The 20,047-nt window shown below is 34.4% G+C and overlaps 1 protein-coding gene across 1 annotated transcript in view; it reads left to right on the top strand.

The window, feature by feature from the left end:
- The first annotated feature begins 200 nt into the window (after window positions 1–200).
- The window catches only part of LOC111036683 (mucin-5AC), a 22,506-nt gene continuing 2,659 nt past the window's right edge, over window positions 201–20,047 (top strand). Inside the window, exons 1-4 of the mRNA XM_022318804.1 lie at window positions 201–629; window positions 15,510–15,665; window positions 15,731–19,652; window positions 19,801–20,019. Coding sequence (XP_022174496.1) covers window positions 15,538–15,665; window positions 15,731–19,652; window positions 19,801–20,019 — 4,269 coding nt within the window. The 5' untranslated portion in view covers window positions 201–629; window positions 15,510–15,537. The remainder of the gene's footprint in view (window positions 630–15,509; window positions 15,666–15,730; window positions 19,653–19,800; window positions 20,020–20,047) is intronic.

Here is a 20,047-nt window from a genome sequence, read left to right as displayed (position 1 = left end):
CGCACACGCCACCGGTTCGGGGTCACCGCCGCCGCCGTCGGAGGGATAACGGAATCTTCGGTCGGGGGGAAGGCGACCTGCAGCAGCACCAGCCGGCTGGTCGCGGTGGTTTCCGCGGTACGTCCGGTTTCTGGTGGTAGCGCAGCAGCCGCCGCCGCCGTCGCCGACGTCGAGTAGCTCCTCTTCCTAGCCGCCGACACAACCGCAGTCGCAGCCGACGACGAAGACCACCTCCGCAGACCGCCTCAGTGTCGTACAAGACGTCGGTGCCGCACAACGTTCGTAGCGCCATAATTTATTGAATATATTCCAAACGCGAACCCCCCCAGACGTGCGCGTGTAAGCATTACCATTCGTGCATATTATTGCGATTTCGTTCAACTTCCGATAACGACAGTAATATCGACGAGTACGGTTGCTCTACCGCGTGACCATCGCTGCCGCCAGAGTCGTTTACCTGTAACCGCTGTAACCGCACCCCATAAAGCGAAATCAACCACTTCCGACGTTTAGGGGATTACCGGGAGCAGGTACTACAGTTGTCACTGGGGAATAGTTTATTTTTTTCATCAGAATAGTCCATCCCGTTCCGGACTCAAGTGACAAAGCTGACACATTTCCACACCGAGGTAAGAACCGGCGACTGTCCGTAATTATATTATTATCATCATGATACCACTGTCAATACGCAACTGTATTATTTATATTTACATGATATTATATTTTATATGGTTTGTGTGAACACGGGGGAGACGGCCAACAGGACTTGTTAAGTTATAATATACATTATTTATCGATAGGCTCAGTTACTGTGTGCGGGTTATAAATAAATTGTAATACGTGTACTAATCGAATTTAGAGGCTAACTCGAGTTTGCCGACGTACCTTAGTTAGAAAACTGATTATTGTTACGATAAATGCGTCACGAGAGATCTACTACTGAACCTACCTATAATTTTTGTGATCTACAATTTGTTGATATGGGTCTCCCACATGACTCTCACACTGGTACAACAATTATGCACATGATTGTCAGGTTTATAACATAGGTATGTTTGAGGTACAATTCGATTTTTGAAAGAAAATTTTCGATTGCTAAAGCACACTACTACTTGAAATTCAAAACCCCCTTTGCCCGTGACTATGAAAAAGGTGGAACCTGCCTAACCTAACATTTTATCCTTAAATGACTGAAATTATCATAGATTTTAAAAATCAGATTTAAGAATAGGGAATATCAAAAAATATCATTTTTTTTAAACTTAAATTGTTTTTTAAATACATATTTTTTGTGATGTTTTATTTTTTTCTTAAGAATTGTTATGTTGTTTTCAATCTTTTGATTGAACTACATAATAAGAAGCCTGTAAAGTAACTTGAATTAATATATAATTTATACTTCAAATTATTATTATTATTTTCATTTGTAAATGGTAATAGTTTTGTAATTTGCATGAATCATTTTTAGGAAACTTTTATATTTTCCAGTCACATAATTTGTCCTAATATTATGCATTGAGTAAAAGTATGAGATGTATTGTAATATGTTTAACCTCGCTAGTAATTTACCACATTATTGGTATGACTCAAAACTAATTCAGATCATCAATACATACGAAATATATACATAATGTTTTGTAAGGTGCAATAAATAATATGTTTTTAGCTATTTTTATTCATTATTCAATTTCTTTTTTTTTGGATTTGGGAATAGGTACCTAGCTATTCCAATTACATATCAAATTATCGCACATAATTAAAACTAATTTGAGTCTTAACTACGTATTTTTGTATTCATTTCTTGTGTTTCGGAAATCAGTATAAGCCTACAACCGCTGCAGTCTGCAAGGTAACAATTATAGTAATGTCACTATCACGACGCATGGTTATGGTTTAACCATAAAGTCACAGTCACTGAAGGTGACATAGTTTTAGCTTATTAATAATTCAAGAGGCATGCAGCTTGCACTGAGTCGCAAGACAGTAAGTCAAAGTAGAATTTCTCTCGATTTACACCATTAATGTTGGAATATTGATATGTAATAGGTATTACGATATCTAGGTTAGATCTTTCCAAAATGTGTATATGAATAATACCATTGGGCCTTGATAAGGTTTTCCCAATATTTAATATATTTTACCTACTCTATTAGATTTCATATTATATCTATTTAGTGTCATTTTACAGCGATATATATTACGAGGAAAATAATTATCACTTGTATTTTTAAGACTATCGAAATAGTTTCGATAATAAATTGGATAGTAATATTAAAAATATAACATATCAATACATTATTGTTGTAAGTAGGTACAATAGTATACAAGAAAGTATTTATAAATTATTTTCATGTGATAATTAAATGTAATTAATTATTTTTTTCTGGTGTAGCTCGGTAGTTGGCCTCAGTCACTAACGTGTTCTGAGGTCAATCGTCGGCTGGCGTTGATAGTTCTTGGATGGGTGACCAGCCATAATTTATATCTATTTTTCCATATTCTAAACTGATATAAAACATGAATATTGTCATTCAATAGTATTGAGTGTTGATTTCAAATAATATAGATATTATAATATAACTATGGTCATATCTACTCACTATATTATACAGATGCTTTTTTTTATATTGATATAGACATATAGTACGTTGAAGTTACACGTTTATTTAACAAGATAATCATACCTATATTGTAGTATCACTGTATCAGTATCATTTAAAAAAAACAGTTTCTCGTCCGTAGTTTTTAATCACATCTGGTTCAAAAGACAACAACATGGCAACATGTTCATACTTACAATTAATATGATATAACGATGTAATGGAGATGTTCTTATGGCGAATAATTATGCGCACTTTGCGGCCGTGTTACACGTTCCTTAGCACAGTAATAAACGGCCGTCGACCCGTAAGCCATAATATCCGAGCAAACCACTATAATACTTCTACTTATAGCTATAATTATTTAATACTAACGCTGTAATACTGTAACAGCACCGGTTAACTGATTCAGCGTAGTTTTGAGGCTGCAGTCGGGCCGGCAGACAAGGGGCAAATGATTCAAATTTTACATTATTTTCGTCTCTTCATCCGCGTTTCGATTCATCGAACATCGAATGCCAGATTTGTTCGAGCTCGTTTTGTGCGAGTTTCACATATGTATAAGTAATAGGTACTACACGTGTATAATATTATTATAGACGTGCCGAAATCATAATTTCGTGAGCACTGAACACTGTACCTATTTTGCATTAGATAGGTAGGTACGTCCCGTATTTTTAGGTACTTCTATACTTACCTATATGTATATTAACGCATGAATTACTAATAAGACACGAAGCTCGAATCCACATGAAATCATAATATGGGTTTGTGTCGATTTATACGACACATATTGTATAAACGGAACAACAAACAGTTATAGTATACAACTATGTACCTATTATTCACTATCGTAATTTCCAAGATATCTGTAACGAACATATAACTCCAGACTACATTGGTCAATAATATTCAATGTTTTGGGTCAGAGAACACCGGATCGATAAATTTCCGTTGGATTTAATTAGCCGTTGTTGTCGTCAGATGTTTCCGACTATAAACTGCTGTAGAGTACCTAACTGTACAATTATTCGCGTTTACCCGTTTATCATGCATTCGTCAAAGTTAACATCACGTTGTTAAAGAAATTATACGGTTTAAAAAAATAAATAAAAATAGTAATGATAAAAAATATAAAACAATGAAAAACTAAAATCTGTGTCAAATTCACAAATTATATAATATGAACGTAGTTACCTACATTATTCTGATGAATTGCTGCAGATGAAAATTATAACATACCGATCGAACTGTAGATTGATGGACGCATTTTAACATATAATTATATACGGCTCGAAGCTTGTTGGTCTAAACTCTAAATGGTGACGATTATATTATTTTTTCTAATGCTACTAAAAATATATATATTATATACCTAACTATATAATTACGCAATCGTCGTTCATGACAGTTATTTTAAGTTAAAAAAATGTGGTTATGAATAAATTTAAATCCTTTGCATTATATTTGTTCATTTCTTACCAGTGGTATACATGTGACACAATTACAATAATACATTGATGACTGATCATACCTACTATTAATAATAATAATAATAATAATAGCGCGAATATACCGTTAAAGTGCCGATTTGATTTAATACATTTCACCGCGGTTTTTCATTCATTTTAATATATTAATTCTCGAGCGCTTTTTCGTCTTATTAAAGTGTATATTTTATACACGTGTAAATCATACAGTGTATTATGCAGATTAATAGATTATGCATATTATTAAAATTATGATATTGAATTTTCTCGTTTGTAACGACGTTGTCATTCTTCGTTTCACGTCCATGCGTAAATTGTAATCAACTTTTTATTCACGTCTTGACAATGCATAAGAGACACGTCGAATTCGTTATTAGTTTATTACCTCTACTCTTCTGTGTATCAAAAATAATAATAATAGGTATGTAGGTATATTATTACGACGTATATTATTATATTATACGAATCGGCGTCGTTGAAGTTTTTGTGTAATTTTATGGTATAGTAACTGCTTTATATATTATTTCCGTTTCATAACATAATTGTCCCACGACGGAGGCAAATTCCAATCGTTGCTGCAGTATAATGACTACAACAGTAAATTGTAATATATTTTTGTTAATTAAATCACACCGGCGGTACAGATATCATGCTGACATGCTGTGGACCGACGGACTACACCGTTTCGTTAATTTGTTATTTTTCCATTTAATTGTTATTATTATTCTGTCCAAACTGTCATTTATACGTAATAATGTATCAACAAAGATGAGATGGATGTACCTATATTTTTAATAGAAAAAAATCCAGTCACAGTCACTCTCTGAGATACCCTAACAACGAGGTTAGTTAATTATTGAATTATATCATTAAGAATTGAGTGGTAACAACATTGTATGTTCATGTTTAACAATGAAAAAAAAATGTATTTTAAAATATTTTATTTCCAATGAACGCCAATCGATCTGGTAATGCAGTAAGAATTTTTTGAATAGCTTTAATATCTTATTTTTTATGCCAAGTCTTTTTCCCATGACGACTTTGTCATACTGTACATTTTTGCTCCAAAGATCTGTCGTACGAAACTTTAACATTTATTTAAATCGTTGGATTCGAATGAGTTGAAAAATTCGAACACAGGCAAACCGATTGAAATCTGCTCAAAGAAAACGGTACTGTGCCGCTGGGGTCCTTTACGGTGGAAGGTCTGTCTCTGTCTATATACGGTGCTTATATTTTTATATTAATTTATACCTGCAGCTATATTATAGTAGCATGGATAACATTATACGGTGTGTACAGCTATGCACGTCAACACAACACGTTCTGTAGTTGCATTATTATTTATAATAATATACAGTTCCTATTCGAGCGCATAACACATAGATAATAATGTTGTCCCACTGCGAACTCGGCGAGTAATAGTCAATAGATGCAGACTGCAGAGCATCTATGTCGTTCGCCCAGAGGAACTCGACGTCACATTATTAAATCTTAGCCGTCGGCCGGACCGGTGACCGATCCGCACGCCGGTGTATCGCCGACCCACTTTTGAGCCTCCTACGCACGAGACGTGCATAATAATATGGTAATAATAGTAAAATATATTATGATATTAATGCTTTTAATACCTACACCATCGCCCTCTCTCGTAACACGTATTTAACCCGACGTGTGCGTATGCACGCGCAGGTATACTATAATATATTATGCATTTATACGTTTCGAGTATCAATCTTGTACAAGCAACTAGGCATCTCATCAGTCATCGGATATTATATTATACGGGTACATAATATTATATACATGTATAGGTTTAATGCGTATACACGCCTGTGACGGATCTTCAAATCACACCGTTTCTCACCGTCCGTCAGGTAATACACCATTATAACGCGTAGACACGACCGTCGCCGTCTATTATAAGACGTTATAACGGACACGTGTGTGTTTGTTGTGTGTGTGTGTGTGTGTGTGTGTGTGTGTGTGTGTGTGTGTGTGTGTGTGTGTGTACAATAATACGTCGAGACGGCCGCCACCGCCGTACAGACCTACATCTCGGACCGTATATTATATTTATTATTATTAAATGATAGGTACGTTCGCGTGCGTCTTTGGCCCGGCTCGATATACCTACCTACCTACCTGCGTTTCATTTCATAGTCTCGTTTCGCCGCAATAGATTATTATTTTACGATTGTGTTTCGATCACATCGTGCGTATTTGGTACCTATATAATATGTAAGTGTTGAGCGGAGACAACTTCGTCGGTCGTTCGCCCGAATCGCAACTGTACAAGTGCACGCACAGCAGTCGGCGAGTGAACGTAAATTTAAACGACGTCCGTCGGCTGGTTACAGATGAAAACGTACCTTTACAATATAGAGTTCGATATAAATGTACAGTGTACACGTACGCGACGATATGATTTACAATTATATTATTAAAGTAGGTATAGTTTTTTTTTTCGTCAACTGTGACTCAAAAAATAGAACAGTTATAAAAAGCATTGTCTCTCTCTCTCTCTCTCTCTCTCTCTCTCTCTGGCCCCCATCACCGGTCGATAATGGCGCTGCGGTTTTCCGGACTGTCGGTTTTTTTTCCACCCGAAGCCGTTTGTCAACCACCCGCGTGCGAAAATGCAACGACGACTGCTACAACTACTACAATATACACGTGTGTATAGCATGTCGTTGAACTCTCTTGTGTCCCTCGACTGATTGTCGGTATATTACATTATACACACCGCACATATTATGCATATCGAACATTGCACATGGATGCAATTTACAATAATACTTCGCCCAGATAAATCGGATGCAGCTATAATATGATTATTGGTTGGGTATATATACGCTCGCAGTCAGACGATGTGTTATTATATGGACAGATGCATAATAATTCATTCATATGCATGTGCAATGACGTTTTGATTATAAATAATAAATCGATATATGTGTATACTGTATATATATATACTATGTTGTAGTGAGCGGATAAGTGCATTATAAAGAACTGTTGCATACGAACTATTTGTATATCCAAAAATACGATGACTATAATGCATCGGTGTGTTATTTTCATTTGGCCGCTCTTGGTACCGCATCCTAAACCACTGATGTCCAACACTATTAAAATTTAAAGCATAAATTAGACTGCCTATAACTTTACACGCAGTAACCTGTTGAATTTATCTTAAAATGTATTATAAACCATTTAGAACTACTTCTAAAAAGAGTTTTAATATTTCGGTGCCCATCTACTAATTTATATAATAACTATACGTATTATATTTTAATATAACATATATTACGTAGATATATATTTGTTTATACTATAGTTCATTTTTTTATTTTGGGAGGAATGGGGGTCTAAGCAATGGCTTAAATTGTTGTACCTCAATTATTGATGTTAATTGAGTTGAGCTTGATGTACTGAGAGGAGAATCTATCATTGACGACACTCCTGAAATTATTTAGGTACCCACTTATTTAATCAAAAATATTTCGAATTATTTCAATCGATAGGTAGTTATAGTTGTATTTAAAAGGTCATTTTTGTAATATTATCCCATCCACCTATATTAGTTATCGTGTTCATAAATTAATATTATTTTATTTTGTCAACTTACCTACTTGAAATCATAACCAAGCAAAATATTAATACACAAAATACAAATCTCAGGTAATTTTAAGAGCGTATAAAAAAAAAAAAAAATGAAAACATGCGGTTATTGTTAGTATTATTACTTATTACAACTAACATGGTATTACGCAGTCTACCGTGTAAGACATGTAATTATTGTCCGAGTTGTTTCTATGTACAGTGATCGAAATCGATGTATGTAAAACTACAATTTTATGTACGTGTATATATACTAATAATATTGTAACACGATATCCATGCAAATTACATAGTTCAATCATCAGATCCACACGAACCATATTATTTTATTTAACCCGGTAAAATATTTTGTTCTGCAGATCGTTATCTCAATATCGTTGGAGCCTCCGAGCCTCGTGTTTATTAAATACGTCATGGTTTTATACTTTATTTGAACGTTAATACTAAGTTAAACCGGTGAAGCACAAAGGGTACAAGAGGTCTTTGACTTACGGTTCGTACTAATTGTGGTAATAACTCGTATATCTCGAATGCGGTATTAATGCACCGTTATTCCGATATTCTTTTTAAAACACATTTCAAACTGTCTGTATAATATTTTTTTCGATAAATCTCTATTTATTTACACTTTCAATTTTTATGAATATGATTATATATATGACTATTATTTATATGACTTATTTAACAATATTTATCGCCTTAATGTATATTATCTTACAATTGTATTATCCAATGGCTAATGGACATTACTATGAGGTATTTTTAATTTAAACAAAATAAACTAATTTTGAGACGAACGATATAAAATCAATTTATTGTACTTTTTTATGAATTGAACCCTCAGTAAGTTGTAAAAATGAACAATTTTATAATGTTTATGTGCTACTTTTATCTATTTTGTAGTACAATTGAATTTCTATATAATTATATGACATAATGATCTATCTAGTATATACTCATATAGTTATTGAGTTATATACAATATTACCGAGGGCCCATAACATAAATACTAATTAAACTACATCCTCTTCATCGAATAATCTTAAACAAAAGTGTGTATGATACATACAAATATTATGCATGTTTATTTTTAATTAAATTATGTAATTTAAATATTTTGATCGAAACAATGTATATAAAAATATGTAATAAACAATTATTATATTACTTTAAAGTGACAGACACGTAAATTACAAAAATAGTTTTGTTTATTATTTAAATTACCTAAGTAATACGCTTTCTCAGCAAAAATGTATTTCTCATAATACTTAAAAAATGTAAATAATAGTATAATTTATCGCATGAATAATTCATAGCTATATTTTGTATTTTTGAGTTTTTTTCTAATTTTTTTTTTTAAGAATATTGGAGTAGTTGTTACACCAACGATACGTGATCATATATTATTTTGACGACTCAGTTTTATTAAGAATCCATAGAATTTTTAATTTTATACACGGCAGTTGTATGTAAGAACTATAAGAACATTGATGTGTCATTTTCACCATGTAATAAAAGCGAATCAGAAAATGACCGTCTTATACGTCATATTGTAATTGCAGCTCATAAAGGGCGGGTCTAGGAGTTGTTCCACTATTTATAATTTACTTAATTTTAATTGAATTTTATGCTTTAAGCATGGAATTTCTGTTATTATATTTTAAGTTTTGTATTTTAAAATGAATACTACTGAAAAACTACGTCCTATTAAATGTGTATTGTTATATTGCCACTATACAGCGTGGTTACACTATAATATATTGTTATAGGACTTTTAATTCAAATATAGGTATCGTCTTTGTGATAAAATTGTCGTCCCGAGTGAAGGGAAAAAATTAAACAACCTGCAAGATCGCACTGGTATACTCTACTAGGTGCACTACAGTCACTACAGTCATTATATTTTATCCGAGAGAATATTATATTCTGTTTAATATTATAATCGGCCGTTAATTTTATTATCCGGGTCGTCAGAGACGTTCTGTGATTTTATTCCTGCAATTTAATTCGGTGTTTTTTACATTTTTTTTTTTTTACACTGTTCGTTTCTATTCGTGTTCGATTGGCTTAACGGCTAGCTTGTCGAAAACGTATTTATCGTTACCTATTCGTTATTATTGTCACCTCATCGACCGGAAACGTGCTCCACCTACCGCCAGTTTTCGATGAATTGCACAACGAATTCTCACGGTTTTGCAAGATAATAATATAACATACCACGCGTATGCCCAATGTGCCGTCTTATACATTTTATTGTTATCCACGATTGTCGTACCAGGTACAGGCGATTGTCTTCAGACGATTATTTTGGATCGTGGCGGAGACGACAAGTTGGCCGCAGATTCCGTCGCTGGTCGGCCATCCAAAACATTTATCTCCTCGGCGACAATTGGTGCATTTTCCGCCATCGACACTGATTATTCTTATACAACGCGACTCTTTTCGACTGGGTATAATAATATTTTCCTCTTGCTATTGTTCTCGTCGGCGTTAAAATTGCACCGGCTGCGGAGACGACGGATGTGATAAAATATCGCGTCGTCGCGGAGAGGATGTGCATTTAGATATATATCATAAGATAGTGTAGGCGATGGAGACGACTATGACGACTAAACCTCCTGCAGACCTACCTATATATTATATATATGTGTATAATATTGTAATGGTTTACCGTCTAGGTATATGTATATCTGTTGGTAATCGGACACTGTGACGGTGGATCGATCTGTGGCGCGTAATTCGCCGCCTGCCGCCCAACCGTATATATTATTTTATTGTTCTCCGCGGTTCATCGGTTGTCCATTAGCCCGAATGAGCGACATTGTGCTGAGCGCATTGTGTAGCACCTGTTGCAGTGACGATGTGTTTTGTTGACAGTTTTTCGTAAAAGCGATGACGATGTCATCACACGAAGACGAACGACGAGACGAGAACAAGACGCCCGGAACCGGACGACGTGCTCCTCGTACTTGTGGGGAGACGCATCGAATTAAATATGCATTCGTAAACATTGAAATCTAGGGCAATGCCATAATAATAATACATTATGATCTGTTGCGAGAGATTTTCGAAAACCATTGAACGATATTTAGTGCGTACCTTTCGAATAATCCACGAGTTACTTATTTATTTATTATTTTTTTTTTTGTGTTGCATTCTTGCTGATTTACGTTTGTTCAAAATTGCAGTACCTACCTATTATCTTCCTTTTTTAGCCGCACGCATCGGACGATTTCCAATTAATCGGTAGAAATCATCATCGTAAAATTATGGCAGCTTTATGGCAGCCTTCAATACTGCTACTGGTCTTTATTGTATAAATCGTCTTGAAGACGATCGAAATATAGTTTGATTGATACCTCGATATAAAACCGCGGCAAAAAAATTTTTTTTTACTTCCATTTTCATTTTCGTAATAAGGAGTATAAATATAGAATTTCTTAATTTTATGAATCTTTTATTATTGTCTAGAGAAGTTGTATTACTTTGTACATAGCAATAGAAGTAAGTTCTGCTGATCTCTGTGATCTCAGTACAAATATAAATTATAACATAGTAGAATGTCTCTACTGTATTGTTTGTAAAAATAATGAAAATACAAAAATAATTTTTTTTAATTGACTCAATTAATTATATTCATTTATTAGTTCTTAATTTGTGCCTAAACAACTATAAAAGGGGTAACTGATAAAAATATATCAAAAATACAAGTCCAACATTATGAATCTTATAACATTAAGATCAAAGCAAATTCACATTGTGAGTAGGTACCTAGGTTCTATTATTACAATAATATTAATTTTGATTTTTGAAGGATTAATACTGTAACAACAAAGTTTATCAGTCAAATTTTCATTAAAACTTAATACAGGTATTAAGTGCTAATGGTAATTTTATAGTTTTTGATAAAAGTTTATTTTGTGAATTTTTTTATAAATTGCTTCAGGATTTTCTTCATATTGAATTCTTACTTTAGTGAAGATGTGTTGTTGAGGATTTTAAGCGTTTTTACGTTGAAGACTATATATTTGGTTGTTTGTTCTTTGCATGTCACACGTGAGTTATTTCGGTTGTTTGTCGATAAGAAAGAAGTGCGTTACGATGGGTGCGTTCCATATTCCCACTAAAATGATTATTATTTACCCTAACAAAATCGGATTTTATAGTTCGTCAGATATACATGAACATTCGTTACTTAGCATAGTATACATACCAATAAAAGTCACTAAATTTACAAAAGGATTATGCTATTTATACTTATATCAAAACAACAATGTTTGATTTTAATTTTAATTTTTAACTAAATTTTGGATTGTTGAATAATAATTAAGTCGAACAACAAAACTACGTTGCACAATTTATTTTTAATTAATATATTTTTTTCATGAGAAACAATAACTTTGGTCTAATATGTACCCAACTACATTTTAATTGTATTTTTAGTAATATTACATATATAGTGGTATTATAGTATTATGACTTATGGGTGCAAGTAAAATTATGACAAAATTTAGTGTAGTTATATATATACATTTTTTCAGAAAAAACTATGATTTCTATTTAAAGTTAAATTTGAATCCTTTGTTATTTTTTTAAAATCATTTTCAGAGCATTAATTGTTGTTATTAACAATCTGGTAATATTTTCCTTGAACAGTCTTCACATGTTTGTCTTTTATTTTTTTTACATTGATTTTTTACCCAAGCTTCGCGTATAATATTGGTTATAACCGTAATAATAATTATAATTGGTACTTATTATCTGTTATTGCTACACAGTCAGATGACCTCAGACTGGGGTCCTGTCGATTCAGTCATATTACGTTATAGTACGTGGATACGGACAAGAGTACGAGACAACCTAATCGGTTGAATAACTCCCGCTTCTGACTGGTATTTTCTTGATCGAGTTTTGTGGAAGTATTGCACTGTTTTGACTCATTATTTCCAAATCTTTAGTACAACCGCTATCGCGATTGACAGTCTTCATAAACTCTGACTTAACGAACACTGTTCAAAATCACTTCACTTGTTTTTTTATGACAGGAATTATGTTACTGTTCAGGGGACAGGGACGAACAAAATCTGGGGCTACATAAGTGTTAGTATTCCTATTAGGTTCACTTAAATTAAAAAAAAACTTTAAAGGTTTGTAGTGCGTTTTTTATACTGCCCACATTAACGGAATCCTGGTGTTTTTGTTATTACCATGTTTACCTACTGTTTTGCATTATTCAATAATAGCTATTATTTTTAGTAATGATTTAAACATGTATCTGTAACCCTGCGATGACCGGTTAAACGACGCGACGTCGATAACGGTTTTCTGTTGGACAAGGATGTATTTATAGAGATACCTGCAATATGTGCTTAACGTTACTTTTCGTTGAATGTTTGTTTTTGGCAGGTGTGTATTTAAAATGTTCGTCTTCTCAACACCTCATCTTGAGATCACTGACCCATAAAACAGAATTATTATACTTGTTTTTTTCTTTTAAATAGTATGGCGAATGATATTACCGAGGATATTGTCAAATGTGAAATGAACTATACAAGATTTTTATGTTGTGTTTATTACATTTTGACGTTTTATGTAATCAGATTATTTTCTGTTACATACGTGATTCGTAAATTGGTTTTATATATTCTTATTATTTTCATGACTTCATTTCATTTCTATTTTACTGAATTCTGTAGAGTTTATAGAATGATGCTTTTTTATACATTTCAGTGCAACTAGTTAATTATACTTTTTAAATTAGTTTGAATTAAATCTAAATTAATTAATATACATATATACATTTATATAACTGTTTGACTAAATAGTTGAATTTATAAAATATAATAAAACAGAACATATGGGTACAACCGTCTTAAAAGTTAAAATACGGATATTTTAATATAAAACGTTAAAGAAATTTTAAAATAGATACATTGATAATTTGATTGTTTATTAAGTACCTATTTTTTTAAATATATATATAACAAGCGTTGTATAGATTTTTTCATTCCATTTTCCTTATTACCTAATTTTCTTTATTCGAATAATCGATTGTTACAGTTTTTTTTTTTTTATAAATAATGGTTAGTTTGACCGTGTGTGTAGTTGTCAAAAAATCAATAAACACGACATAAACATCGATCCGTGGAAATTAAATGGAAAATAGTTGTAATATCGTAGGCTTACGTGAATTACATACATGTTGATATAATTGAATTGAACACGAATCAAATTAAATTTTTTTAGTTTTCGTAAACCAATTGTGCAATATAATATTCTATTGAATTTGTTAATCGCATGAGTACACGCAGATATTTTAGTCAATCGATTCGCATTCAAACAGACATAGGTACTTGCAGTATTTTAGAAGCCACAATACGAAGAAAACCTTCGCAAAAATAAATTAGAATATGAATTAAAAGCAATATGGGAAAATTTCATTTTTGATTCGTCACGTATTATATTATTACATATTGTATCGTATTTTTTCTTCACCATCTGGTATTTATAATATCATTTCGATGGTTTTTATGGAATTCATTGACACGAATTTGGAAAAGGTCTAAAAGCTACAGTAACATATTAACCCAGTTTGAGGAGAAAATTGCCCGTGCAATTCGATGGAATCTATTGCTCGTTATCGAAGGATAATCGCGATGGGTAAATATTTCGCACAATAAAAATTGAAAATGAAAAAAAATTGAAAAAAAACCGTTTGAAAACGTTCTTAAAATTATAATAATAATATACATTATTATTATTATTTTTGTTGTTATGTGTCCTCCGCGAACGAGCCAACGTTCGTCTCGGTTTAACATTGGCACAAGGACGATATGTCATGGAAATAATAATATCTTATGTCCATTATCCTCTTGGAAATAAGAAACGACACAAGTCGTTGACTGATCGTTGTCATCGTCAAACACTCATGATACAAAAATGTAAAAACCACAGGTAATTATTATTCTTTGGCGGCACAGATTATTCATTCAGCAGACCAAAATCATTAATATAATTAATATAAGAGTACCTAATATTGATAGCTACATAATGACTAATAGGGATAATTTAACAAATCCGATCGCACATCAAAGAATATTTCATTTGTTTTTTTTTTTTATTATAAAGAGTTCCTGACAAGGTTATCATCTAACTTATTGATGACATATTTTACATTATTTAATAGTTTAACAGTTGGTAGTAGTGTATAATTATTCACAAATTATTAATTGATTTTTAAAATATCTATTACATATACCTATAGACTATAGTTATATGTCTAGATCTTTACAAATTATGAATAAATATTTTGAATAATTAATTTAATTTATTAATGTTTAATAAAAAATTATTATAATAATTATCACTATGCGTGATAGTCTATTTCAATCAAATAAACTTATTTCCATATGTATTACCTACGTATAATATTTATGTTGTATAATGTTGTATCTAGTTTATACGACTATATATATTTACCTACTTATAAGGCTTAAAAAAATATATTTTTTAAAGTCTAAATTGTCAACGTGTTATAAAACATTTATACTCACAGTCGTTTTCACGCTCTGGTTCATGCAACCTATCTAAAACAGTTAATAGCATACAAGTTTATAATTTAGCGATGAATCGTACTAATTTGTTTTTACAGTTAACATTTTAGATCTTGTTCAAAAAATATTTCAGAAAATATTCTTGTTTTATTATTTTACTTTGAAATATTAAATTATCATACATAAATAATTTGATATTAGTATTGTTAATTCAATAATAAATAAATAATATTTTTGTTTAGGTGTTCTAAACTAATGTAAGATTTAGACATGGCGGGTATCGATACCCGGTGGCTGGTGACTCTGTGCTTGCTATCTGCAGCGCAATGTGTTCCTTCCAGGGTTACTTCTCAATCAGAAACAGATTCCGAAGACTCAAGAAGAGTTCTTGGTTCAAGGTATGTTAAATTAACATTTAAAGTTATAATATAATCAGTAATTAATGTTTATTTATTTAACTTAGTGTGGTAACATCAGTATCTGTAATAATGGATCATGGCAATGGCACTAAAACATATTTTGCTGATGGTCAAAGTAAAAACATACATAAACCTACAGATACCATAATCGGTAGTCCTGGTAATTTACTATCACCTGACCGTTATGAGTTTTATACGTTTGACGAGACGGGGGATTTAGTTAAACGATTAATGACATTGGATGAAATACATGGTTTAATTGCTGGAGCAGATCCAGAATCAGTGATGGCTGACGCTTCCCCTACATATTATCATGATGCACTATCAAGTCACTCATCAGAAGCACTTATGCACTTACCCGCTTCAGATCTCGAATCACTTGATGCACCGGCAGTTCACAAGGTTCTGGAAAGTGTACAAAATGTACTGAAAAATGAAATGGCTGCTAACTCAGGTAAACCTATTCCTTCTATGTCGAGCACATCTTTACATCGCCCAGATTCAGCGTCCGCGTGGTCAGCCTTATTTCCAGGACTAATTGAAACTCCAGATGACGTAGCTCATCTTTCCGGATACTTGCTTCCGTCCAAAACAACTGAGTCAATGGACATTCCATTGACTAAAAAACCATTGTCATCTAATAAAACACCGTTAGTATCAATGCAACCTCAATCGACGACACTTAAATTGCCACAGTCATCTATAAAAACACAAGTAGCCACTACAACAGAAAAAGTGAGGTCAACACCTAAATACTCCACGGTTAAACCTGAAGTAACGTCGAAATTCACTCCAACACAATCAACAACACAGTCAACAACACAGCCAACCACACAATCAACAACACAGTGGACAACACTTAAACCATCAACGACTAAAAAACCTTTTAGGCCAATACAGTCATTTGAGAAACAAAAGCCAGCACTACAAAAACCAATTTTAACTGTGCATTCAACTACTAAACCATCTATCATGGCAGATAGCCTTGAGATAAATAAAGAAATGTCAGCTTCTATATCAGATATGCTGTCGCAAGTTACTGATAGCCAATCGTCCAACCACAAACCTTTACAGACTAATGATTTAGTAGAAAAAGATAGTACCGTAGATTATGTACCAGAAGAGAGTTCGCCAGAATTAAGTTACTACAGTCCAATAGCAATGTCATTGAGCACTGGTGGTGCTTTGAAACCTGTGACAGAAGCTTTGACATCAGCTAGAAAACCTCCAATTACAATGAAGTATAAAACTACAACAACAGACATGCCATTTTCACAAAAGACTAACCCTACCATCACAGCAACAAGATTTGCACCACCCAAGTCTAATGTGACTAAATCTCGACCATATGTGAATGCTACTACAGCCTCTTATGTGACAAAACCATCATCAATTAATAAATTTAATTCGACTACTGTTTCTACTACTAGAAATAACTACCATTACCCACCAAGTAATATGTCAACTAAATATATGCAAAAAATTACACAAACCACTCAAGCTTATCCAAACAAATTAATTGACAGTTTCGTAAAAGTTGTTAACAAAACGATAAATAATGCAACTCTTAGCATGAAACAACCAGTAGATACATTTTGGAATTCAACCGAGGAGGCGAAGAATAAGCTCGTCAAAGAGCCCGTTAAAGTTTTCCAGACTAAAGTCACTTCAAATCGACCAAATGGCATAAATCGAACGAATGTCACTTTGTCAAATCGCATACAAGAGTTAAAAACTACGGCTATTCCAAATTTCGGATTTGGTTCGTCTACAACAACTATTCGTAGTCAAACAGAACCCGATAAATATGTGTCAGTTAAAGTAGAAGAATGGCCAATGACCGCCCAACATCCAACTGCATATCCTTCAACTACTCCATACATGAGTACCGAAAAATCGTTCTTTTCCAGCAACAGTCAGCCATTAAACTCTGTTACAGACGCTAACGTTATTAGAGATTTAATATCGTCTTTTATGACTAAAACATCAACAGCTTCCAGCGTCTCCACTAGTACCGTACCTCCAACTACTGTTAGCGCACAAACACTCACGGCCTCCATGTCGACTACAACACCGTCGGCGGTAAACACTATAACTGGAATTCCGGTATCAATGATCTCGTCATCAGTTGGAGATTTAGGGACAACAACAACTACGACGACAACAACAGCACCAACTACAACAGCATCAACTACAACAACACCAACTACAACAACACCAACTACAACAACACCAACTACAACATCACCAACTACAACAACATCAACTACAACAGAAACAGTGGCGATTACGACATTGGAGACCACAACGGCAACAGGAATGGAAGCAGTAAAAACTGCTGTGGAAGCTGCAGATACCGGTGTAATGGTAGCGACGACGACTGCGGCTTCAACGAGTGCAGCGAGTATGTTGACGGTCGTTTCTACGTCTGCTCAGATTACAACTGGCACACCAATAACACAGACCGCTATCAATGCCGAAGTAGGTTCGATATCGCCTAGTACAGCGGCTAGGACCACGGTCGCTAATGCGACCTCAGTCACATTTACAACACCAGAATCAGAAACTCAATACGTTCCAGTCACACATTTCCTTCCTGAGTTACAATTGAAAGATAGACCAGAAACCGAAAACAACATCAGTTCGCCGGGCGTAGACCTGATGCTCAAAGACGGTATAAACGCGGTAGCTAGCATGTTGCAAAACACACAAAAGCCGGCCGTAGCGGCGGTTCTTGACACGGAGTACCAGGAAATTGGTGATCGCCTCTATGAGAAATTATCTTTGGCTGAGGGAAAACAATCATCCACTGAACAAGCTAGCCGAAAACAGGCGACGGTTAAGTCGGACTTTGAAGAGACCACCACATTTGCTGTGTCCGAGAATTCGGCCACACAGGAATTTTATGACTTGACTACTAATGCAGCTGAATTGGCCACCAAGTTCCCGGAGCCAAACGACACGATCGCCGCAGAAACAGTGACCACTAACGACACAGAAGAGGTGTTACGAAATTCAGAACCTGGCTTGGAAATGTTGACTGTGTTCAATGTCAGCTCCACCGGAGGTCCCGGGCAAGTGGCCAAATTGGACGATTTGTCATCGGAAACGCAAGTGTTTTTCGACAACACTACACCATTTGAAAATCGTGGAGCCGCTACCAATCCGGCAACCAGTAATGAAGAACTAGTAGCCACAACGTTCACTCCGTATGTCGCTCAGGTGACGAGGGAGGTGACAATGTCAACCGAAACCGTACCATCCACATCGACCACCACGACAATACCACCATCACTAACCCCATCAGTGAAAGCGGCAATAGCAACAGCAACAGCAGCAGCAGCAGCAACTGTATCAACAGCACCAACAGCGGCTACTGCATCAGCAGCAGCTACAGCCACGGCTGCAGAATATGAAGTCCAAAACTCAATGACACCAGTATCCGAAAACTCTACGGTAGCTGCAGCCACGACAAACTACACCAGTTGGTCCACGCCAGCCACTTTCACTTTGCCGCCTGCAGTAAAATCACCTGGTCCATCGTCCAACGCTTATAGACCACAGATGGCCAACAGTGCATCTCCGTCCACAGTCGAATTGCATCCTGCACCTCACGAGAGCATGGGCATGGAAGCGAGTGTAGCGTTCTTGGGCGATGATGTACGTCGATTTGCCGACCTATGTAACGAGCTGTCGTTCAAGATGTGGACAGCCGTTACCGGAAAAGGTCAGATAGCCTCGAGAAGTCTGGTACTGTCTCCGTTCGAGCTGACCGCTATGCTGGCCATGGTATTCCTAGGTGCCCGTGGTTCTACTTCTGGTCAGATGAACGACGTGCTTAGGCTTGATGACATGGTCACTTTCAATCCTCACCAAGTTCTCAGGAACATAACGCACTCAATAACCAACGTCAACAATCCAGGTGTGGCCACTGCGTCTTTCGTTCGGGAGATCTACAGCCACAAGGTAATAATATAGTTATTATCACAAAAAAACATTTTTATATATTTTTTTTATATTCACCTCCACGGCTCCATACTTAATATTAATATACTTCACAGTATTTTTATATCTCAAACAAATCAATTTTTATAAATTGTATTTTTGTTTTTAGGGAAATGGAAAAATACTAGAATTCTATAAAGAACGAGTACAGCAGTATTACGATGGACACGTAGAAGAAGTTGACTTCAACACGATCGGAGACGTTTTAAGGAGACGAACGAATTTATTAGTCAAAAGACAAACTTTGGGTCGTGTTGTAGAATACCTTCGTGGTTCTGGTTTAAGTTTGACACCGCCATTCGCCGCATTCAGTGCTAACGTATTCCAGGTAAACATTTTTAATAAATAATAATTCA

Source organism: Myzus persicae, unplaced genomic scaffold (assembly GCF_001856785.1).
Source record: "Myzus persicae strain clone G006 unplaced genomic scaffold, MPER_G0061.0, whole genome shotgun sequence".
Lineage (NCBI taxonomy): Eukaryota > Metazoa > Arthropoda > Insecta > Hemiptera > Aphididae > Myzus > Myzus persicae.
Note: the sequence above shows the minus strand (reverse complement) of the source record. Positions and strands in the feature narration are given on the sequence as shown.